Below are 19949 nucleotides of genomic sequence, written 5' to 3'. Positions count from 1 at the left end.
TTCTCAGATCTCCAGGTGCGTGCCGGGAGAACCACTACTCTCTTCAAAGCTGACAGGGACATTTAAGTCTGCAGAGGATTCTGCTGCCTTTTGTTTGGCAATGCCTTGCTCCTAGAGGTGGAGCCTACAGAAGCAGGCAGGCCTCCTTGAGCTGCGGTGGGCTTCACCCAGTTCGAGCTTCCAGGCCACTTTGTTTACCTGCTCAAGCCTCAGCAATGGCAAGCACCCCTCCCCGAGCCTCGCTGCCACCTTGCAGTTTGTTCTCGGACTGCTGTGCTAGCAGTCAGTGAGGCTCCATGGGCGTAGGACCCTCCTAGCCAGGCACAGGATATAATTTCCTGGTGTGCCGTTTGCTAAGACCGTTGGAAAAGTGCAGTGTTAGGGTGGAAGTGACCCGATTTTCCAGGTGCCATCTGTCACCCCTTTCTTTAACTAGGAAAGGGAATTCCCTGACCCCTTGCACTTCCCGGGTGAGGCAATGCCTTGCCCTGCTTTGGCTCATGCTCGGTGCGCTGCACCCACTGTCCACCCACTTTCTGACACTCCCCAGTGAGATGAACCTGGTACCTCAGTTGGAAATGCAGAAATCACCCGTTTCTGCATCGCTCATGCTAGGAGCTGTAGACTGGAGCTATTCCTATTTGGCCATCTTGGCTTCACCCCCCAAAGGGTGCAGTCTTAAAGAATGGGCAGAATTGTAATGGGAAATCTGAAAAACGCAATCTAAAAAATAATATAAACCTGATCCTGAGGTAATACATATGCAGTTTGTTTTTGATACAGTGAGAGCCCAACTGAAGTGTGGAAGGTTCCTGTTGGGGATAAGGTTGGAAAGATAAATTACACAAGATTTTGGAGGATCTTATGACATTCTCAGGAATTTGGACTATTTTGTCCAATAGCTGAGAGCCATTGAAGATTATCGCTCAAAGAAGCAAATTATTAAAGTGGTATTTTAGAAAGAAGTATGCTAGAGATACATGGTTTAGAGAGGGAAACCCACTATATTAGTTGAGTATATTCATATGCCCTGTGGTAGAGTACTTTACATATATTGTTTCACCTGATATTGAGAAACCCAAGCAGCTCGTTGTTACAATAAATCTAAGAATTAAGTTCTAAGAACTTGAATTCGGATGGTAACACTGAATAGGAATGAAAAATAGATGGAAGAGACATATCAAAGAGAGAGTCTCTTTCAGGGTATATGAGATGTTGCATTTAAGACAAAGTGAGAAGCTGGGTACGGTGGCTCATGCCTGTAATCCCAGCACTTTGGGAGGCCGAGGAGGGTGGATCACCTGAGGTCAGGAGTTTGATACCAGCCTGGCCAACATGGTGATACCCCATCTCTACTAAAAATACAAAAATGAGTTGGGCATGGTGGTGGGTGCCTGTAATCCCAGCTACTGGGGAGGCTGGGGCAGGAGAATCACTTGAACTGGGAAGTGGAGGTTGCAGTGAGCCAAGGTCACGCCACTGCACTCCAGCCTGGGAGACAGAGCAAGACTCCATCTCACACAAAAAAAAGAAAGACAAAGCGAGAAATAGGAGTTGACTTTAAGCTTTTTAACGTAGACACCTTGGGCTGAGATGTCAGTATAAAAACTGAGCAGCAGGATGAGAAGTAGATTTGTGGGACAATGCAAAAAGCTTGATATTAGGCTTATTAAGTTTGAATTTAAGACTGGACTTTTAGGGAAGAAGTCTGAAGTAAAAATTTAATTGTTAGGTTTCTAAGTAAGTATATAAATTTTCATATTCCTAGAAGGCCTAATACACATACACACACACATATACTCTCTGTGTGTGTGTGTGTGTGTCTGTGTGTATGTGTGTGTTACTTACTCAACGAACTTTCATTATTTGCCTGCCATGTTACAGTGTAGGGCAGTGGTTAAGAGCACAGACTTTGGAATCAAAGGACCAAGTTTTTTTAATCTTGACTCTACAACTGACAAGATGCAGTGGCTCATGCTTGTAATCCCAACACTAAGGGCGGCCAAGGTGGGAGGACTGCTTGAGCCCAGTTCTAGATCAACCTGGGCAATATGGCAAAACTCTATCTCTACAAAAAATACAAAAAAACTAGCCAGGCATGATGGCATGCACCTGTAGGCTCAGCTACTCAGGAGGCTGAGGCAAGAGGACCACCTGAGCCTGGGAGGTGGAGGCTGCAGTGAGCCGTGATTGTGCCACTGCACTCTGGCCTGGGTGACAGAGTGAGACCCTGTCTCAAAAACAAACAAACAAACCTGACAAGCTATGTGACCCTAGGCAAGTTACTTATTTTTTTAATTTCTGTTTTTTAATTTTCTCATATGTAAAAATAGGGATTTCGGGGCCAGGCACAGTGGCTCACGCCTGTAATCCCAACACTTTGGGAGGCCGAGGAGGGCGGCTCACAAGGTCAGGAGATTGAGACCATCCTGGCTAATATGGTGAAACCTCATCTCTACTAAAAATACAGAAATTAGCTGGGCGTGGTGGCAGGCGCCTGTAGTCCCAGCTACTTGGGAGGCTGAGGCAGGAGAATGGCATGAGCCTGGGAGGCAGAGCTTGCAGTGAGCCGAGATGGCATCACTGCACTCCAGCCTGGGGGACAGAGCAAGACCATCTCAAAAAAAAAAAATGGAGATTTTATATATTAGTCATGCAAACTAAATATTAAATTAATTTATGAAAGCACCTAGAACAGTGCCTGGCACATTGTAAGCAAATACTATGGAAATGTTTGCTCTTATTATCATTATGACATCATTTTCACTATTATTTGCCAAGCTTTGTTGAGTATAAAAATGAATAACAAAGTTGCTCACCATCCAATGGGGGAGACAGAGCTTTATATATAAAGAGATAAATATTTACATAGATTAAGGGTAACTTAAAGTATATTTTCATTTAATGATTTGTGTCTTTGTGATCTTAAATATTGTGGAAAATCATTACTATCCATCATTCAGATTGTCTTGAGTAAGTAAGTGAAGAATAGTTTAGGCATGAAATTGTACAAGTAGGTGTTTTCCTGAAAAGGTTTTGTGTAAACTGAATTTTGGCTAACTTTATAAATGTGATAATTGTTTCATCTTAATCTCAATTATACTCACAATTTATTTTTCATCAGCCCTAATATGCATAACTTTTACCTGTAATTACATTTGACCTAGAAGACTGGCCACTAGTCATTTTGTTTATCGTTCTTTAGTTGTTTTTTTTCTTATGTTGTTGGGGAGATGGTTGGGCAGTAATTTTAAGCTGCACAAGATACTTTAAGCGTAATAATTTATTCTATTTTGTCATTATCACTCAAAGCTAAAACAATACATTTTGGTTTGTCTGTCATGGAATTAATGATAGATACTCAAACTCCTCATAGTCAGTGAACCTGTATTTATGAAATCACTAAGTTAGAATAACTGATCTCCCTCGTAGTCTGTCAGTTCTAGGATGACAACAATTATGTTTGCCACCACATACCTTGCACCTGGCCTGTAACGAATGTTCAGTAACTATTTGTATAATTGAATAGTGGTGACATTGCTTTTTGTTTTATATATTTATAACAAATTACTTGCTATTTTTAACAACTATTCACTCAACTATCGGATACTTGAGAGGCTTACCAAATTTTTAGGCTGTTTGCTGGCTCATTTGAAAAAAATCAAAGCTGAAGTTATTTTGGAAGTGCTAATCTGTTATTGATTGAAGAAGCACAAGTAAGGTCAAAGGATAAAACCCAATACTGAATCAAGAATTTCACCTGCGCCAAATCCAAATTAATTCTCTACTTGGAAATAATGATACAGAAATCATCCATAACCATCATAACCCTAAAAGTTCACACACAGTGTGATGTGAAGAAAAGCTTTGAATGTCATTGATTCCTTATATGTAATACTCACAAATTTATCTGATCTTTGTTCAGATTATTTTTAAGGCTACATTGTATGTACCCTTAACCTGAAACTCTTGAAGTGACATTTGGCTAAAAGCAATAGAATACTTATACATTGGACAAGAAGAAGACAGTTCTGTGCATAAGATAATTTCAGCTAATGAAGCATAAATGATATGAATGAGTAAAATACAGTACATTTACAACCAAAACATAAATAAGAATTCTAACTATACTGCACTGAAGTGATACTGGAGTAATTAATGTTTCCTTAAATTTCTAAGAGTTGAGCTCCCCTAAAAAGCACTGTATATGAATCTTACAAATGCATACTAAGGCCAGGCACGGTGGCTCATGCCTATAATCCCAGCACTTTGGGAGGCCGAGGAGGGTGGATTGCTTGAGCTCAGGAGTTCAAGACCAACCTTGGCAACATGGTGAAACCCCGTCTCTACTAAAATACAAAAAATTATCCAGGTGTGGTGGTGCACGCCTGTAGTCCCAGCTACTCGGGAGGATGAGGCACGAGAATCACAAATCACTTGACCCTGGGAGGCAGAGGTTGCAGTGAGCCAAGATCATGCCACTGCACTTCAGTTTGGGCTACAGAGTGGGACTCCGTCTCAAAAAAAAAAAAAAAAAAGGCTTACTATAGCTAAGAAGCACAGTGGCTTACAAGATTTTGTAATAATAAATACTGTATCTTTTTAATATGAGTATGCTTTTATTTTAGTGTCTAATAGTATCTCAAAATAATGTTGAAGATAACTTTTGTACTTTTAAAATATGTGTTTTTATTTTGCTTTTTTTAGTTTGGCAAAATAGACATAAAATTTACCATTTTAATTGTGATAAAATTTTTTAAATTATGATAAAATACACATAAAACTTACCACCTTAACTATTTTTAAGTGTACAATTCAATAGTGTTACATATATACACATTGTTGTGCAACTAATCTCTAGAATATATGTGTATTTTACTAAAAAGAAATGAGTCCTTGAGATATGGTCTATTAGTAAGTGACTTTATTTTCCACATCAAGATGATATTTTTGTTCAAATCTTGAACATGTATCTTGCTAATAAAGATTCTGTTTTCTATTTGGAACAATTATATTAATGGATTTTTTGGTGCTCTCTTTTGATTAATAGGAGTGAGCTGAGTCGACAGAAACTTCATACCCAAAAGCTGCTTTCTCAGCTGGAAATGGCAAATGAAAAGGTAGTTGAGGTGAGATAATGACTACCCTGGGAAGTTGCTTTCTGCTGCAGCTTGATACACATGTTATAGAATTTTACCTGAGCCAAATCCAAATTATTTCTCTACTTGGAAATAACAATACAGAAATCATCCATAACCCTAAAAGCCCACACGCAATATAATGTGAATAAAAGCTTTGAACGTCAGTGATTCATCATATGTAAATAATAAAAGGTAGAGCTCTTACTTCTGTTTTACCAATAGAACTTGTGTAGTATTTCAGAGAATGTATTAGGATCCCCTTTATTCTTATGCATCTCTAAAATTATTTTTTAACCCATTGATCTTTTTTCGTTTTAATCCATCCCAAAAGACACATCACATAAAAAATACTTTTGCCTACTGGAATATATTAAAATATATTTAGATTTATGCCTTAGAACTAAATATAGCAAGAGTTCAAGTTTTTTTCCTTGAGGCGTTCAAAAAGTAAACAATTTTTGGATTATGATTGGGGCTTTTTAGATCTCATTTGATGTTCTGACTTCAAATGTTTGTTGGAATTTCCCTGAATATATGGTCTACTCCATCTTTGTGGTCTACTGTAGGAGCTATAGTGAAATCATTACTCCTAAGCATCATGGCATTATGAATTGATATGAGCCATTTAGAAATTAATTGAGGAATAGCCATTAAAATAATCTTTCAGGTAGCTCCCACTTCCAGATATCTATTCTAATGAGTAATTTAAAATACGAAAAAATTTAAAAGAAGATACTCAGTACAGTAATGTTAATAATATAGGAAGATCAAAAGCAACCAAAATGATGAATAGAAAAGGAACAGTTGCATATATTAGGATTTACTCAATCTGAACTGTTCCTCAACCATTATAGTAGCAGTATAGAAGTTGCATTGTATGAAGTCTGATTATAAATATGAAAATGATTATTACAGATGATGGAATTTTTCCCCCGTTTTCTCTAGCATATGATGTGCTTCTTAAAATTGAAAGGCTACATATTTAAATTTTTCCCCCGTTTTCTCTAGCATATGATGTGCTTCTTAAAATTTAAAGGCTACATATATTGGACCAGCCAATATAGTTCTCTTCATAACATTTAATTTTGCTTTTGGGCATAATAAGAAATATAATAAGCTCATTTTAGCAGGATACTGTTATTTCAATATTTTGTATTACTGTAATAGCCATAACATTCATTCTTATCACTTGTATGTTAGGACATGGGAACTGTAAGTTTCTGGTTCTTCACAGAAAATGTGTTTTTCTAACTCTTTCTGATTAGGCTTGTATTATTATCTCATTCAGGTAAGTGCCAGAAAAACTGTTTAACAATTCTAGTTGTACAAAAATATTTTTTTCAGATGTACTATAACCAGGCTAGTAAGTATGGAGAGAGCTAATCCATTTTTTAATTGATAGATTATTTGCACTTGTCTTCCTGACAGTATGTTGTGACAGCTTTGTATTCATGGTGCCTGTATCGTTCTTGCCATAACAAAGTATTAGAAACCGGGTGGCTTAAACAACGGAAAATAATTGTCTCTTAGTTCCAGAGGCTAGAAGTCCAAAATTGAGGTGTTGACATTGTTAGTTCCTTCTGAGATCTGTGAGGGAGAATCTGTTCCATGCCTTTCTCCCAGCTTCTGGTAGCCTCAGACATTCCTTGGCTTGTAGATTGTGTTCTCTCTGTGTCTTCAACTGGTCTTTCCTTTGTACTTGTATGTCTCTGTGTCCAAATTTCCCCTTTTATGACGACACCAGTCATATGGATTATGGTCCACCCTAATGATCTCATCTCAACTTGATCATCTGCAAGGACTGTCTTTCCAAATAAGGTCACATTCCCAGGTACTGGGGGTTAGGACACAATTCAACCCCTAACAGTGCCTAATAGCTCTTTTGACCCTAATAGACTCTGGAGTATGCAGATGTCTTGGGGAACATACAGAAACAGTTCATCCCACCCCTACTAAAGCTCTGGTTGTAAGGCCCAGCATTCTGTGTTTTCACAGTCCAGGCGATTCTGAAGCAATAAGCTTCACAAATTGAAAGTCTTATTCTTCCGAGTCATTTTGCTTTGAGATTTGTTAATTCACTTTCTTTGTTGGCATGTGGGAGAAAGAAAACAATTTATTAAGAATGTAAAACCAAGTTTGTATTTTAAAGCTCATAACTTGAAAAATGTAAATTTGGAGATAATTGTTTGTATTTTATAAGTGGTAAAGTGATGTCCAGATTTTTCATTGATTATTCCACAAAACATCTCCACGTCACATATGGATTTCTAACTTGTTTTCTATTTCCCCTTAATAGAATGAAAAGCTAATTCTAGAGCATCAAGAAAAAGCCAACAGACTTCAAAGGCGTCTAAGTCAGGCAGAAGAGAGAGCTGCTTCAGCTTCCCAGCAGGTAGGGAGAATCCCCTTATCCCTAGATAATAAACAGTTCAAAGATAAGTTTTTTAGAAGTTCCCAGAGAACTTAATAGTTTATTTTTACTAAATTAACAGATTTTAAAATTAATCCCTTTAATATGTGAGGTTGAAAAAGTAAACATTGGAAACAAAAATAAGCTATGCGTGGTGGCTCGCAACTGTAATGCCAGCAATTTGGGAGGCCTGGGCAGGAGAATCACTTGAGGCCAGGAGTTCAAGACCATCCTGCGAAACATGGCAATACCTTTTCTCTACAAAAAATTTTAAAAATTAGCCAAGTATAGTGGCGCATACCTCTGTTTCCAACTACTCGGAAGGCTGAGGCAGGAGGATGGCTTGGGCCCAAGAAGTCGAAGCTGCAGTGAGCCATGTTTGTGCCACTGCACTCCAGCCTGGCGGACAGAGTGAGACCCTGTCTCAATTTAAGAAAAAAGAAAAATACTGTCTAACTATCATAGCCTCTAGCCACAGGCCACTATTTATATTTAAATTTATTTAAATTAATTTAAATTAAATTTAATTTAAAATTGAGATCCTCAGTCATACTAGTCAGATTTCAAGTGCTCAATAGCCATACGCAGCTAGGGCTATCACATTGGACAGCGTAGATATGGAACATTTCTGTCATAACAAAAAGTTCTGTTACACAACACTGCTCTAGAATTATGTCCTGTCTAAAACTAGGCAGAGATTCACTAACAGATTTGAAAGTAGATAATATTGCTTTGAATGTAGTATTTCAAATTTCACTGCCTTTGTTTTTATTTTACTTTTCAGTGGAAAAAAATTCCTTGACTTACAGGTTAATTTACTTAATGCATATTTTCATATGACCAAAAAAATCTAAAATACAATCTAAAAGTTGTCCAGTGGGAAATAGAGTAGAAAATGCAGAATATCAATGAAATACTAAGGGATAATTTCTCTTAATACACACGCATCATATAAATGAAGTGGGCCCTTGATTGTAAAGTAGAAGCAATAGTCCCTCATATGAGGAACAAAATGAGACCAGTTCAGTGATTATAAAGATAGACTAGACACAGACAGTTGAAATGGATAGATAGATAGGGCAGGTGAGAAAACAAAAACAATCAAATTACTATATTATTAATTATATTTGCTTATAAATGTATTATTTCAATCAAAATTAATATTCTTAACTATTACAGCATTTTATACATAGTAAAGCCACTCTGCTTGCTGAATTCAGTTTATGTTCATGATGTTTACAGATTTTTTTAAATCTACTTCTGTTACGAACATGGCGTGCCACTTAAAGAAAATTTAATAATAATTTATCCTTCTGTTCCTCTCCCTCTTGAAAGTAATTATAGCCTTTTCAAATAATTTTTATGTCTTATGAAGTTATGAATTAACTAATGGGTTAGCTAATTATTCAAGAATGTATTTAGGTTATAAGGTAACAGAAGTTAGGTGCACTGGATAGTATCTGGAGAGTATGTGTTTTGGTGTCAGGCAAATCGCTTAGTGCCATTTAGTGCCATTAAGTAAAAGCATATGACTTTGGGCAATTTCAACTTCTCTAAGCCTCAGTTTCCTCATGTTTAATATAGGATAATAATACCTCCCTCATATGGTTATTAAAGGATCAAAAGAACACATGTAAAGCATTTCCTATAGTGGTAAGTAGATATTTAGACAGATACATAAGAAATTAAATTTCTGTGTCATAATCCTTAAAGCTTCACGTTTACCTTTTTTAAGGCAAATGGCAAAGAAAATGTCTACGTAAAATCAACTATGTTGAGTTCTATAGTAAAAAGGGTACAATTACAGGACATTAATTATATAACCAGTTAGCATCTAGTTTAGTTTCTCCCCTGAAAAAATTAAACCTAAACAGTCTAGTACTGATGTTTCTTCTGTTGTTTAAACTCTCCAATGGCAAAGATTCCACCATCCTTTTGACTAACCTTTTTAAAATGTTTTGTCAGTAACCACTTCACGAATTGTTCTGTAATAAATCTTTCCCTAAGCTTTTCTCCTTCCATTCTGTTCTTATTTGAAGATGGAAGGTAATTATTCAGCACTTTCCCCTTACCCAAAAAGGAATTTCTTCCCTGGAGTTAATATTTTTTCTGTTTTAAATGAGTCTAAGTGATCAACTTTGTAAGACATGCATTTTATTTTTTTAATTTTTATCTTTGCCCTCTCTGAATCTTCTAATTTTCCTATAAAAACTGAAAAAGCGCTATTAGAAATAATATCCTACTAAATGCATATTAACAAAATGAAGAAAATTTAAAAATTATTACCATCTCTGACACATCACACTTACCATAGTGCAGTGCAGCATCGTGTTACTGGTTCAAGACAAGCCCTGAATCGTGCTGATGCACTGTGCTCTAAATGTGCTTTTCTGATTAACTTTCTCTACACATTATTCATCCATTCTAAGTGTATCACTCTAAATGGTTGAATGTCATACTGTGTTCTGTTAACATATGAGTTTTTTTAATCAGTGTGGTGAAGCCTTTCAATGCAAGAACACAAAACCTAGAAACTAAGAAAAAAAATTAATATGATCACAGTTTCAAATTTCTGTATCAGAAGAAGTCATAAAGTCAGTGACAAACCGAGAAAAATATTTGTACCATATATGACAAAAGGCTAATGCCCTAAACACATATAAAGGATGCCTAAGTTTTCAAAAAATGCTACAGTCCTGTAGACAAATATATAAAGGAAGTTTATGGAGAAAGAAGGACAGATGGCTTTTAAACATTTAAAAAGATGTTCATCCTCACCTATAAGACAAATACAAATTTAAACTGTAATCACATCATTTTTCACCTATCAGATCATGAAGTTTGGAAATGCATTGTGCTGGCACTTTCACGTATTACTGATATAAGCACATGTTGGTACAGTCTCTGAAGCACAGTTTGGCAGTATCTTTCAAAAACTGTAAATGTATGTAACCTTTGACCCATACTTGCACCTGGAAACATTTTTGCCAGGAAGCAAACATGTAAAAATACTGATTGAAGCATTGTCTCTCCTTTTAAAAGATTAAAAACCAAACAAATTCCGAACAATAGCAGACTAGTTATATGGAGTATTCATACAGAGGAATAGTTTGCAGCTATTAAGAGGAATAAAGTATAACAGGCCTAACATAGAGCTATTTCTAAGGTAGATTATTTAGAAGAAAAAAAAAAGATGAAAAGTGTTTATAATACTTTCATCATTTTTTAAATTAAAGGAATGAAGAAATACATATATTCTCATTTAAAATATTTCTGGAAACATACTTTAAAACTGGAAATAGTGGTTGTATCTGGAGAGGGGTCTATGGAATGAAAGACAGCAATGGAAACGAGACATCCTTTATGCTGTCTACCGTTTTGTACTGTTAGATCTTTTTTTACCATGTGTATATATTACTAATTCCTACTAACATTTAAAGATTATCTTTCTATTAGACTTTTTTTGTTATAATCTATCATCACTTTATTATTAGCCTTGCATTGTGTTGGCTCACATTCGTTTGTGTTTTAGAAACTTTCCTGATTAACTTTTATCTAGATGTTTTTCATCCATCTGGAATATGTTTTACAATTCTAAGCATATCACCCTGAGCTATAGAATGTCTTATTTGACCTGCATTTCTCTAATTTAATAGACATTTTAAAGTTTCAAGAGTAAAATAGAAATTAATTTTAAAATGATCACTGACTGGGCACAGTGGCTTATACCTATAATCCCAGTACTTTGAGACCAAGGTGGGTGGATTGCTTGAGCCCAAGAGTTCAAGGCTGGTCTGGGCAACATAGTGAGACCCTGTCTCTGAAAAAAATTAAAAATTAAAATTAACCAGGCATAGTGGCTACTGAAGAGGCTGAAGTAAAAGGATCACTTGATCCTGGGAGGTCAAGCCTACATTGAGCTGTGACTGGTACTCCAGCCTGGGCAACAGAGCAAGATTGCCTCAAAAAGAAAAAGATCATTTACAAAACCCTTTCCAATAAGACCATTTCAGTACTTATAGGTTGTGATGCATTCTACTTTGTATTAATCTAAGATTTTCCACAGAAAAAGTAACTATTTACCGATTGTTTATTTTAATTGCAGCTCAGTGTGATTACAGTGCAGAGAAGAAAAGCAGCCTCCCCGATGAATCTGGAAAATATTTAAAAATATTCATAGTTCACTCACAGAACTTTAGAGTTGGGAAAGCAGTTGGACTAGAAGTGTATTGAAATGGTAAAGCCTGCAAAGTATAATAGTTAAGGCTTGTGTTATTTTGCGTAAGCATTGTTGTTCTGTTTTAAGGGTTATTGGAAAACAGAGCAGTGACCACTTCCTGTAAGTAAAGAAAATATAATCCTATATTGAGCTTCAGTGGAGAATAAACCAGCTGAGAAGAACTCATTGCCTTCATCAACGTGTCTGTTTTTTAATTCCTCTTTTTTCCCTTGAAAGGACATAATAATTTTCAAACTATGCAAATTTCTATTTCATAAGAGTTTTTAAGAAAATTCTAGAATTTAATATTTCGGTTTCCAAGATGTGAGAATTTTACATCTAATTGTTACTTCCAACTCATTTTTAAAGTTCCTAAGTATCCATTTTATTATGAACTCATAAATGTAATAAATTGTGCATTTTCTAAAATGATGCTGTCATGTATTTTAATGTATGATTGTAGTGCTTCATTTTTAACTTACAGTTTTCAATATTTATGGAACTTGATATTTAAGAATTTGGAAGGAGTCTTTTACATGTTACTTAAAGCAATACTAATCAAATGGAGATCTTAGGTGCTAAGACTGCATGGCATTGAACTATTGAAGTCCTGTTGATCTTTATAGATACATGTACCTATACTCTGGTTTGAACCTAGTGCACCCTGGTTTCTGTTGATTAAAGCAGAGAGGTTTGCATCTGGATAACCAATTAGGAGACTGCTGCAGTTGTCCAGATAAAAGAAATGAGTTTGAGTTGAAGGTGACATGAAAACATTCACGTGTAGATATTCAGCCATCAGTCAGAAATTTAGTACTGGTGCTAACAGTTAAGATAGTCATAGGAATCTTTTTTTATTATTATTATTATCATATTTTAAGTTTTAGGGTAAATGTGCAGAACATGCAGGTTTGTTAGATAGGTATACCTGTGCCATAGTGGTTTGCTGCACCCATCAACCTGTTATCTACATTAGGTATTTCTCCTAATGCTATCCCTCCCCTACGCTTTCACCCCTCGACAGGCCCTGGTGTGTGATAGGAGTCTTTTGCGTGGAGGTGAGAATTGAAGCTGTGGAAGTGGAAGAGCTTCCCTTGGGGCCTTCCATGATGTCAATAGCAATCTCTTCAGCATCCTCCCACACTATTCTTCCCCTCCATTTCTTATGCTCTGACTTTGATGGCCTTCTTTTACTTTTGTCAATATATAATCCTCCCTCCCAATACAGGGTCTCTGCATGTACTTTTTTTTTTTTTTTTTTTTTTTGAGACAGAGTCTCACTCCATTACCAGGCTGGAGTATAGAGGCATGATCTCGGCTCACTGCAACCTCTGCCTCCCAGGTTCAAGCAATTCTCCTGCCTCAGCCTCCCAAGTAGCTGGGATTATAGGCACCCGCCACCACACCCACTAATTTTTCTATTTTTAATAGAGATGGGGTTTCACCATCTTGGCGAGGCTGGTCTCGAACTTCTGACCTCAAGTGATCTGCCCGCCTCGGCCTCTCAAAGTGCTGGGATTACAGGCCTGAGCCACCGTGTCTGGCATCTGCATGGACTTTTTTATTTATACACTTTTCAGATCTCTACTCAAATATCAGTTCCTCAGAGGCCTTCCCTAGCCTCAGTAAGATCCCCTTCTTATATTGCTCTTAATAGTGCACCATAGTTTTCCTTCATAGCACTTGTCAAAATTTGTAATTAACTCTTTTTGGAATATTTTCTTTAATGTCATCTTCTCCCCAACAGAGTACAAGCTCTCTAAGAGTAAGACCACATGTACTGTCATTCATTTTATCCCTAGCACCCAATATAGTCCCTGGCACATGGAGGGTATTCAATAACTCCTTTTTCAAAAACTGAGTTTTTAAGAACAGGACCTTAAAGAATGTCTTTATTTGTTGAATGAGCTCATGAAGATGAGTCATTAAAGGAGACTAAATAGGAGAAATGAGAGGGTCATAACAAAGAGACTCCAACATGATAAAACACTCAAGGAAGGCACATGGTTGCTAGTATCAAATGCAATGATGAGACCAAATCATACCTATATGGTAGTTAAATGGTAATCAGATTGGAGGCACATAGCTTATTTTCATTTCTTGAAGAATTTTTCATTTGATTCTTTAAATTCCTTCCCAGGTCATTCACAGACTAATTTCCATGTCGTAAGAGTTATGTTCATATTCATATTTATAGAACATATAATTTATTTTTTAAAAATTTTAGGGATGTTAGAATTTTATGTCTGACAAAAGTATGAGACTGTCGAAGAAAGCACCTCAGAAACTAACATCTAGCACATGGAATATAAGTATTATATTATTATACTTTTTCAAAAAAATCTAACTTTCCAGACACATTTTTTCAAGGTAAAATCTCTGAACATAGATACTTTCTCCAAACTTTGGCCACAGGCAACTACTCTTCACATCCTGATAACCCATCTTCTCTTGTATCTCCTTGCATACTTAGATATTCTCCAAGAGAAGAATAGGCTGCTAATATGCAGATAATATGCCTTTCTGACTTCTGTTGAATTTGAACAGGCTTAAGGTATGTTTAGCAACAGAACTAAACTTGATGGTTTTTTTTCTTTTCGGAAAAGTTTGTTAATAATTTCCAATGTAAAAATGTAGTGGAGTTTTTAACACTTCTCATATAGGTCAATCTTCACTTATAAATGATACAAACAGTATCATTCTGTGAACTGTATTTTACTATACAGGAGAAATGAGTAGGAAAGAGAGATAAGAAATGATATAGATCTGCAATTGAGGACAAGACAGCTAGTTCATTTTATTTATTCATGTTTCTTTATTGTTTCTCCCTGAAGAAGAAAGGAGATATGATTACCTCTTCTTCCCTTTGTATACAAATATGCAAACTAAAGCAGGCAACAATCTTCTAATTTCTTCTCTGGTGTGAGAATTATAACTACCCCAAACATTGGAAAACATTAGCAACAATTCAGTCACTCATTAAGTCTGCAAATATTAAATATTTCATAGTTACACAGTCTTGCCTAACCAACTCTCAAATCAAGAAAGAATGAAAAAACACTTTAAACATTTTACTATAAATTCTGTTATTTAACCATAATGTCTTTTATCATTTTTTTCAAAATAAATTTGTAATGAGCTTTTTTGCAAAAATGTTTATCAAAAATAATTAAATTTGTCTAGTTTACCTAAAACATACATATATACACACAAACATGTAGACAGAGAGATTGCAGTACCGAGGTTACAGATAAAAACCTGTCCCTTACCATCCCTTAAACCTTAGAAAAATATATGGCTTTGGGGACAATGTTAATAATATTTATATAAGGAAGAAAAATACGCTTAGATAATAAAAGTCATAGGACAGAAAGGCATCTTAAAAGAAATTTTTTACAACACTGGTACCCTCTAGCTCAAGAATTCACTGCAAAACACTCACATATAATGTCCCATGTTCTCATAGGTGCCCCCCATGTGTGATACTTGCCGATGTGTAAGCAGACAACTTATTAGATCTCCAGAGAATAGATATGGTTTCAAACTATGTACCCTTTCTCTTTTCCCCACCCCAAGAAGATTCTGAAACATACTTTCTTAGGAAATCATGCTTCTAGGGTCACTGTAGTTAGTGATTCATTGAAATGTACATATATTTTTCAGGGTTTAGGATGAGTAAAAAATGTGAATTACTGTTCTATAGTTTACACTTCCATTAATGCAGCTTAAAATTATGTTAGCTTTTTTGGACGGAAAGTTGAATCACACTGTTGCACAAATAGTGAGCGTGTTGTCAACTAAAATCCTAAGTCTTTTTCAAAGGTTTTGTTGCTAAGCCAAATCTTTGCCCAAATGCAGGACTAGTCATTTATCCCTATTAAATTTAATTACATTATTATAACCTGCTGAGGTCATTTTAGCTCCTAATTCTGTTACCTCATTTGATAGCTCGAAAGGTATGATAAGGGCCATGTCTATCTTTATTTACTGCTATATTTCTTGCACCACAGACAATTTTTGATTTACAATGAATGCTAGCCACACATTGGATAAACATGCTACCCATATTTTCATTCGAACCATTGAAAAAAAGAAGAGGACCAGAGAGATTGAAATATAGACAGTCTCAGAGCATACCAAGCACCAACTTCCTTAATGAATAACTGATCAGCACATGTCAGATGTGGTAATTCAACCTGTTTTTAATCTGGCCCATATTGCTACTTGTACACTATCATAAGAACATCAAGAAAAATCCAGCCTTCTGCCCAGCAAAAGTTCATTTATGCCATACTAGTCATATTTTCCAGATGTAATCTAGTAATCCTGTCCAAAATGAAAAGTAAGTTAGCCTTCTTAGTAAATCCATGTAGCATCCTAGTAATCACAGCATGTTCCTTTTATGTTTGTTAAAACTAATTCGTTTGATAAGGCATTATGGAAGTTTTCATTCAATGTTTTCATTCTATGGCAGCAGAGTCCTTTTTTTCAATGAATGAAAAAGCTATCAGAGCATAATATAAAATATAAGGAAATCTTTAATATTTACATCTAGGAAGATTAAAAGAGACTAGATCTCCTTTCATTTAAACTACTCTATGGGTTAAAAGAGAATAAGAGAAGTTATAAGCATATTTCTTCAAATAACTAACACAATCCAATGGAGAGTTTCTCTGGATTATGGTAACATGCTTATGTGTATTAATAATGTCTATTTGTGGAGCATCTGTCATGTGCTGTGCATCATGCTAACATTTTGCATTTATTACCTCATATAGTTCGACAGCCCTTCTAGGTAGGTGTTATTTCCTTTCCAAAGATATGAGTTATAGTAAAAGTTAAATCATTTGCTCGGGGCCACATAGCTGGCAGGTGGCACAGCTGGATTTCAGACCAGATCTGGTCAACACCAGAATTGTACTATTGTGCAACATTGTATCTTTAGAGTTTGAGGAATTTATAATTTTGACACCTCTCCCATTTGCTGACAGTGATTCAAAAGTAACCTTTATAGGTTCTCCAAGTGTCATGGGATGTAATTCATCTGGGTCAGGAGGCTTGAACTCACTGTAAACATCTAGATGCTCTCATATAAGTTCTTCACACATTCTAGACTTCAAGTGACCCTCATCATCTTACCAGTGTCCACTCTGTCCTTGCAGTTCAAGGATCAGCGTTCTTGATTGAATATATAGATGCCAAATAGGTTTCGAAAAATTCTACTTCCACTTTTTCATTCATCAACCTTAAAACAAGTCTGAGCTGTGAGCCTCTTTTTTTTTTTTTTTATACTTTAAGTTCTAGGGTACATGTGCACAACGTGCAGGTTTGTCACATATGTATACATGTGCCATGTTGGTGTGCTGCACCCATTAACTTGTCATTTACATTAGGTATATGTCCTGATGCTATCCCTCCCCCCTCCCTAGTGAGCCTCTTTTTTTAATTCCCTTTCTGACTGGACTACCCAAAAAGCTCTTTTGGTTTTCAGATTATGTATATATCCCTAAAAAACTTGCTAGAAGAAAGTATCTTCGTATCTACTGGGATTTGGTAAATTTTCCAGACCTAGAAAAAAAATTGGCCACAACCTAAATGTAAGTAAAGTAGTAGAAAAAAATAGATCTAAGCAAAGGAAGTTATAATAATTAGCTTAATACCTCCTTTGAAAGTTTCCAGATTTCTTCAATGAGCGATGACAATTTTACCAATTTTAATCGACCAAAAAAATGTTAAATTGTGTTTATTGTAAAGTGATATAATGCATAATTTCCTTTCAGAGTGTGTGATATTTTAAAGTATGCAGTTTGAAAGGTATTTAGAGTACTTGGGACTAGTTGAGGCAAAGATATCATCACAAGCATTTGATATAAAAAAGAGAAGCTCCAAGGATGGAACTGAATTAGAGCCAAAGTTGGTGGGAAAAAGGAGAAAAGCTCTCTTTGAAACTGTTGCATGGGAAGGGAAACACCAGAGAAAAAGATTTGCTTCATAAAGAAATTGTTTTACACTGGTCATAATCCTGAAGTTAGAACTATCACCCAGATTAGTGAGTAAAATAATCACATTAACCCATAATTATAAATGTAATTTTTAAAACTCAGCCATATATAAGCCAAGTAGTAGTGAGAATATCAGGACACATTGGTGATACATTAGGAATGACAATACACGTTATTTTCATCTTTGCTACTTAATTCTGCATTGCTTATTCATTTGTAAAAATAACTGGATTTATTATACTTTATATCACAAAAATGCCGACTTGGAGGTTTTATATAGCTTTAATTTAGTGTTAAGATATTAGTTCTCAACATCAAGAAACTATGTGATTTTAAATAATTCTGAAACTTTCCAAGCAGTGTTAGGATGTTCAATTATTCTTTTTATTCTTTGATAGCAGTGTTGTTTTCTTTGATCACATATATATATATATTTGATCTGTAAATATGTTTGTATGTATGTGTGTTACATAAATATGCATGTGACAATTAATTCCATTCTCCCTAGAATAAGGCTGGAACTAATTGACCATAAGCAGACTATCCTGCTCATTATCTATTAGGTTATATTCAAAGTCTTTTAACCGGTGCATTAACATGTTTTAACCAAGTTTACTGGCTTTACCAATAAATTTAACTTTACCAATTCATTTAACTGAAGTTTACACGTGTAGTACTAAGTATACTCAAAAATATGCAAACTACTTCGTGTGAACTTTTTTTTTTTTTTTGAGACCGAGTCTCACTCTGTCACCCAGGCTGGAGGGCAGTGACGCGATCTCAGCTCAATCCCAGGCAGGCTGGGATTGAATCCCAGATATACCCCTACTGACCTTGAGCAAATTACTTAATTTCTCTGTGCCTCAGTTTCCTCATCTGCAAATTGGAGATAATAGTGCCTACTTCACGTTATAAGGATTAAACTAATTAACATAATACATACCAGTGCCTGCCACTTGATAAACCTTTGTAATTATCTGCAGAAGTCAGGAGGTTCCCCCAAAGGCTATGTGGAATGACAAAATCAGCTTTTATTTCAGAAGTTATCACTATGGAGATACCATTGGCAAGGCTTCAGCCAAATGCTGGAGAGATTAATTTCAGCAAGACTTGTGTCAAGGAAACCAGTAATCCAGGCAAAAAATGAAGAGACCTGAATTATACAGCAAATGGTGGTGGGATCCGAAGCAAAAAATATTAAGGCAATATTAAATGTAATACACAGGACTTGATCACTATTTGGCTGTGAGAGTTGAAGAATTCATAAAGGACTCCCAGGTTTCAGTCTAGGGGGACGTTCTCTAAAACAGGATATAGAAAGAGTTCCAAAATCTCAAGTACCTGTATACATCCAAGAGGGGATGCCCAATAAGCAATCTCTTCACACTCCAGAAAAGCTGGATTGCAGAGATACCAAACTGAATAAGTAGTACAGGGAACAGCTGAAGTGAAGGAAGTAGATAACATTGGATTTGCCTTTATCCTATTTTTCAATGACCAGGCAATCAACGCCTACCTCAGACTAGAACACGTCATCTAATGCAGTCCTGAGCATTAAAGGGAAATCATATTGAAGATTTCAACCTTGAAGTTAATTGTGAAGTTTGTTGCAGATGGCTAATGCTTCAAAGGTAGAAACTGTTTTTTCAGTGATTTGGGTGAAAATGTGAACATGAGTCCCTGGTGCGACATTTCCCATCACAGATTGCACAACTGCCAATGATGGGTCCTTCCTTTGGCTCCTGGGGACTTAATTTCCCTAGGGAACTATTGTGGTTATTCAACTTTAAGACCTTGTAGGAAGAATCAGTTATTTCTCTCAGGGGTCTTAGAGCAAGCAATATGGAAGTAAATAGTCACTAAGGAGAAACGAGAAATAAACAAGCTTTTAGCAAAATGTACGAATAATTGTTTTTTTCTTTTAAACTGGCCAAATCCTTAAAAAAATTATAAATTAGACTAAGATAGCTACCCTGTTTTGGATCCTAATCATTATAATCTACATGAGAATGCATAATTCACACCAGTTTTGCTGTTCCCAACATAAAAAGGTGCATTTCACTATATGCTAAAATTTCTGCATGTAGTGGATGTACAAAAGATTGCTTCAGGCTGGAAACGATCTTTTCAGAAATGAGAATGAGAGTGTAGGCCCAGTTTTGCCAGTACCTACTGCT

General features: G+C 35.8%; 1 protein-coding gene across 3 annotated transcripts in view; it reads left to right on the top strand.

Moving 5' to 3' along the window:
• SCLT1 (sodium channel and clathrin linker 1) overlaps positions 1-11965 on the top strand; it is a 201833-nt gene extending 189868 nt beyond the window's left edge. For all 3 annotated transcript variants that reach the window (XM_032147212.2, XM_032147220.2, XM_058436757.1), the window contains 3 exons: positions 5051-5129; positions 7438-7533; positions 11657-11965. In XM_032147212.2, the coding sequence (XP_032003103.1) occupies positions 5051-5129; positions 7438-7533; positions 11657-11719 (238 nt within the window). In that variant the 3' untranslated portion in view covers positions 11720-11965. The remainder of the gene's footprint in view (positions 1-5050; positions 5130-7437; positions 7534-11656) is intronic.
• The last annotated feature ends 7984 nt before the right edge of the window (positions 11966-19949 follow it).

The sequence above is a fragment of the Hylobates moloch genome, unplaced genomic scaffold (genome assembly GCF_009828535.3).
Source record: "Hylobates moloch isolate HMO894 unplaced genomic scaffold, HMol_V3 SCAFFOLD_3, whole genome shotgun sequence".
In the NCBI taxonomy this organism is placed as follows: domain Eukaryota; kingdom Metazoa; phylum Chordata; class Mammalia; order Primates; family Hylobatidae; genus Hylobates; species Hylobates moloch.
This window is presented reverse-complemented; position numbering and strand designations above follow the sequence as displayed.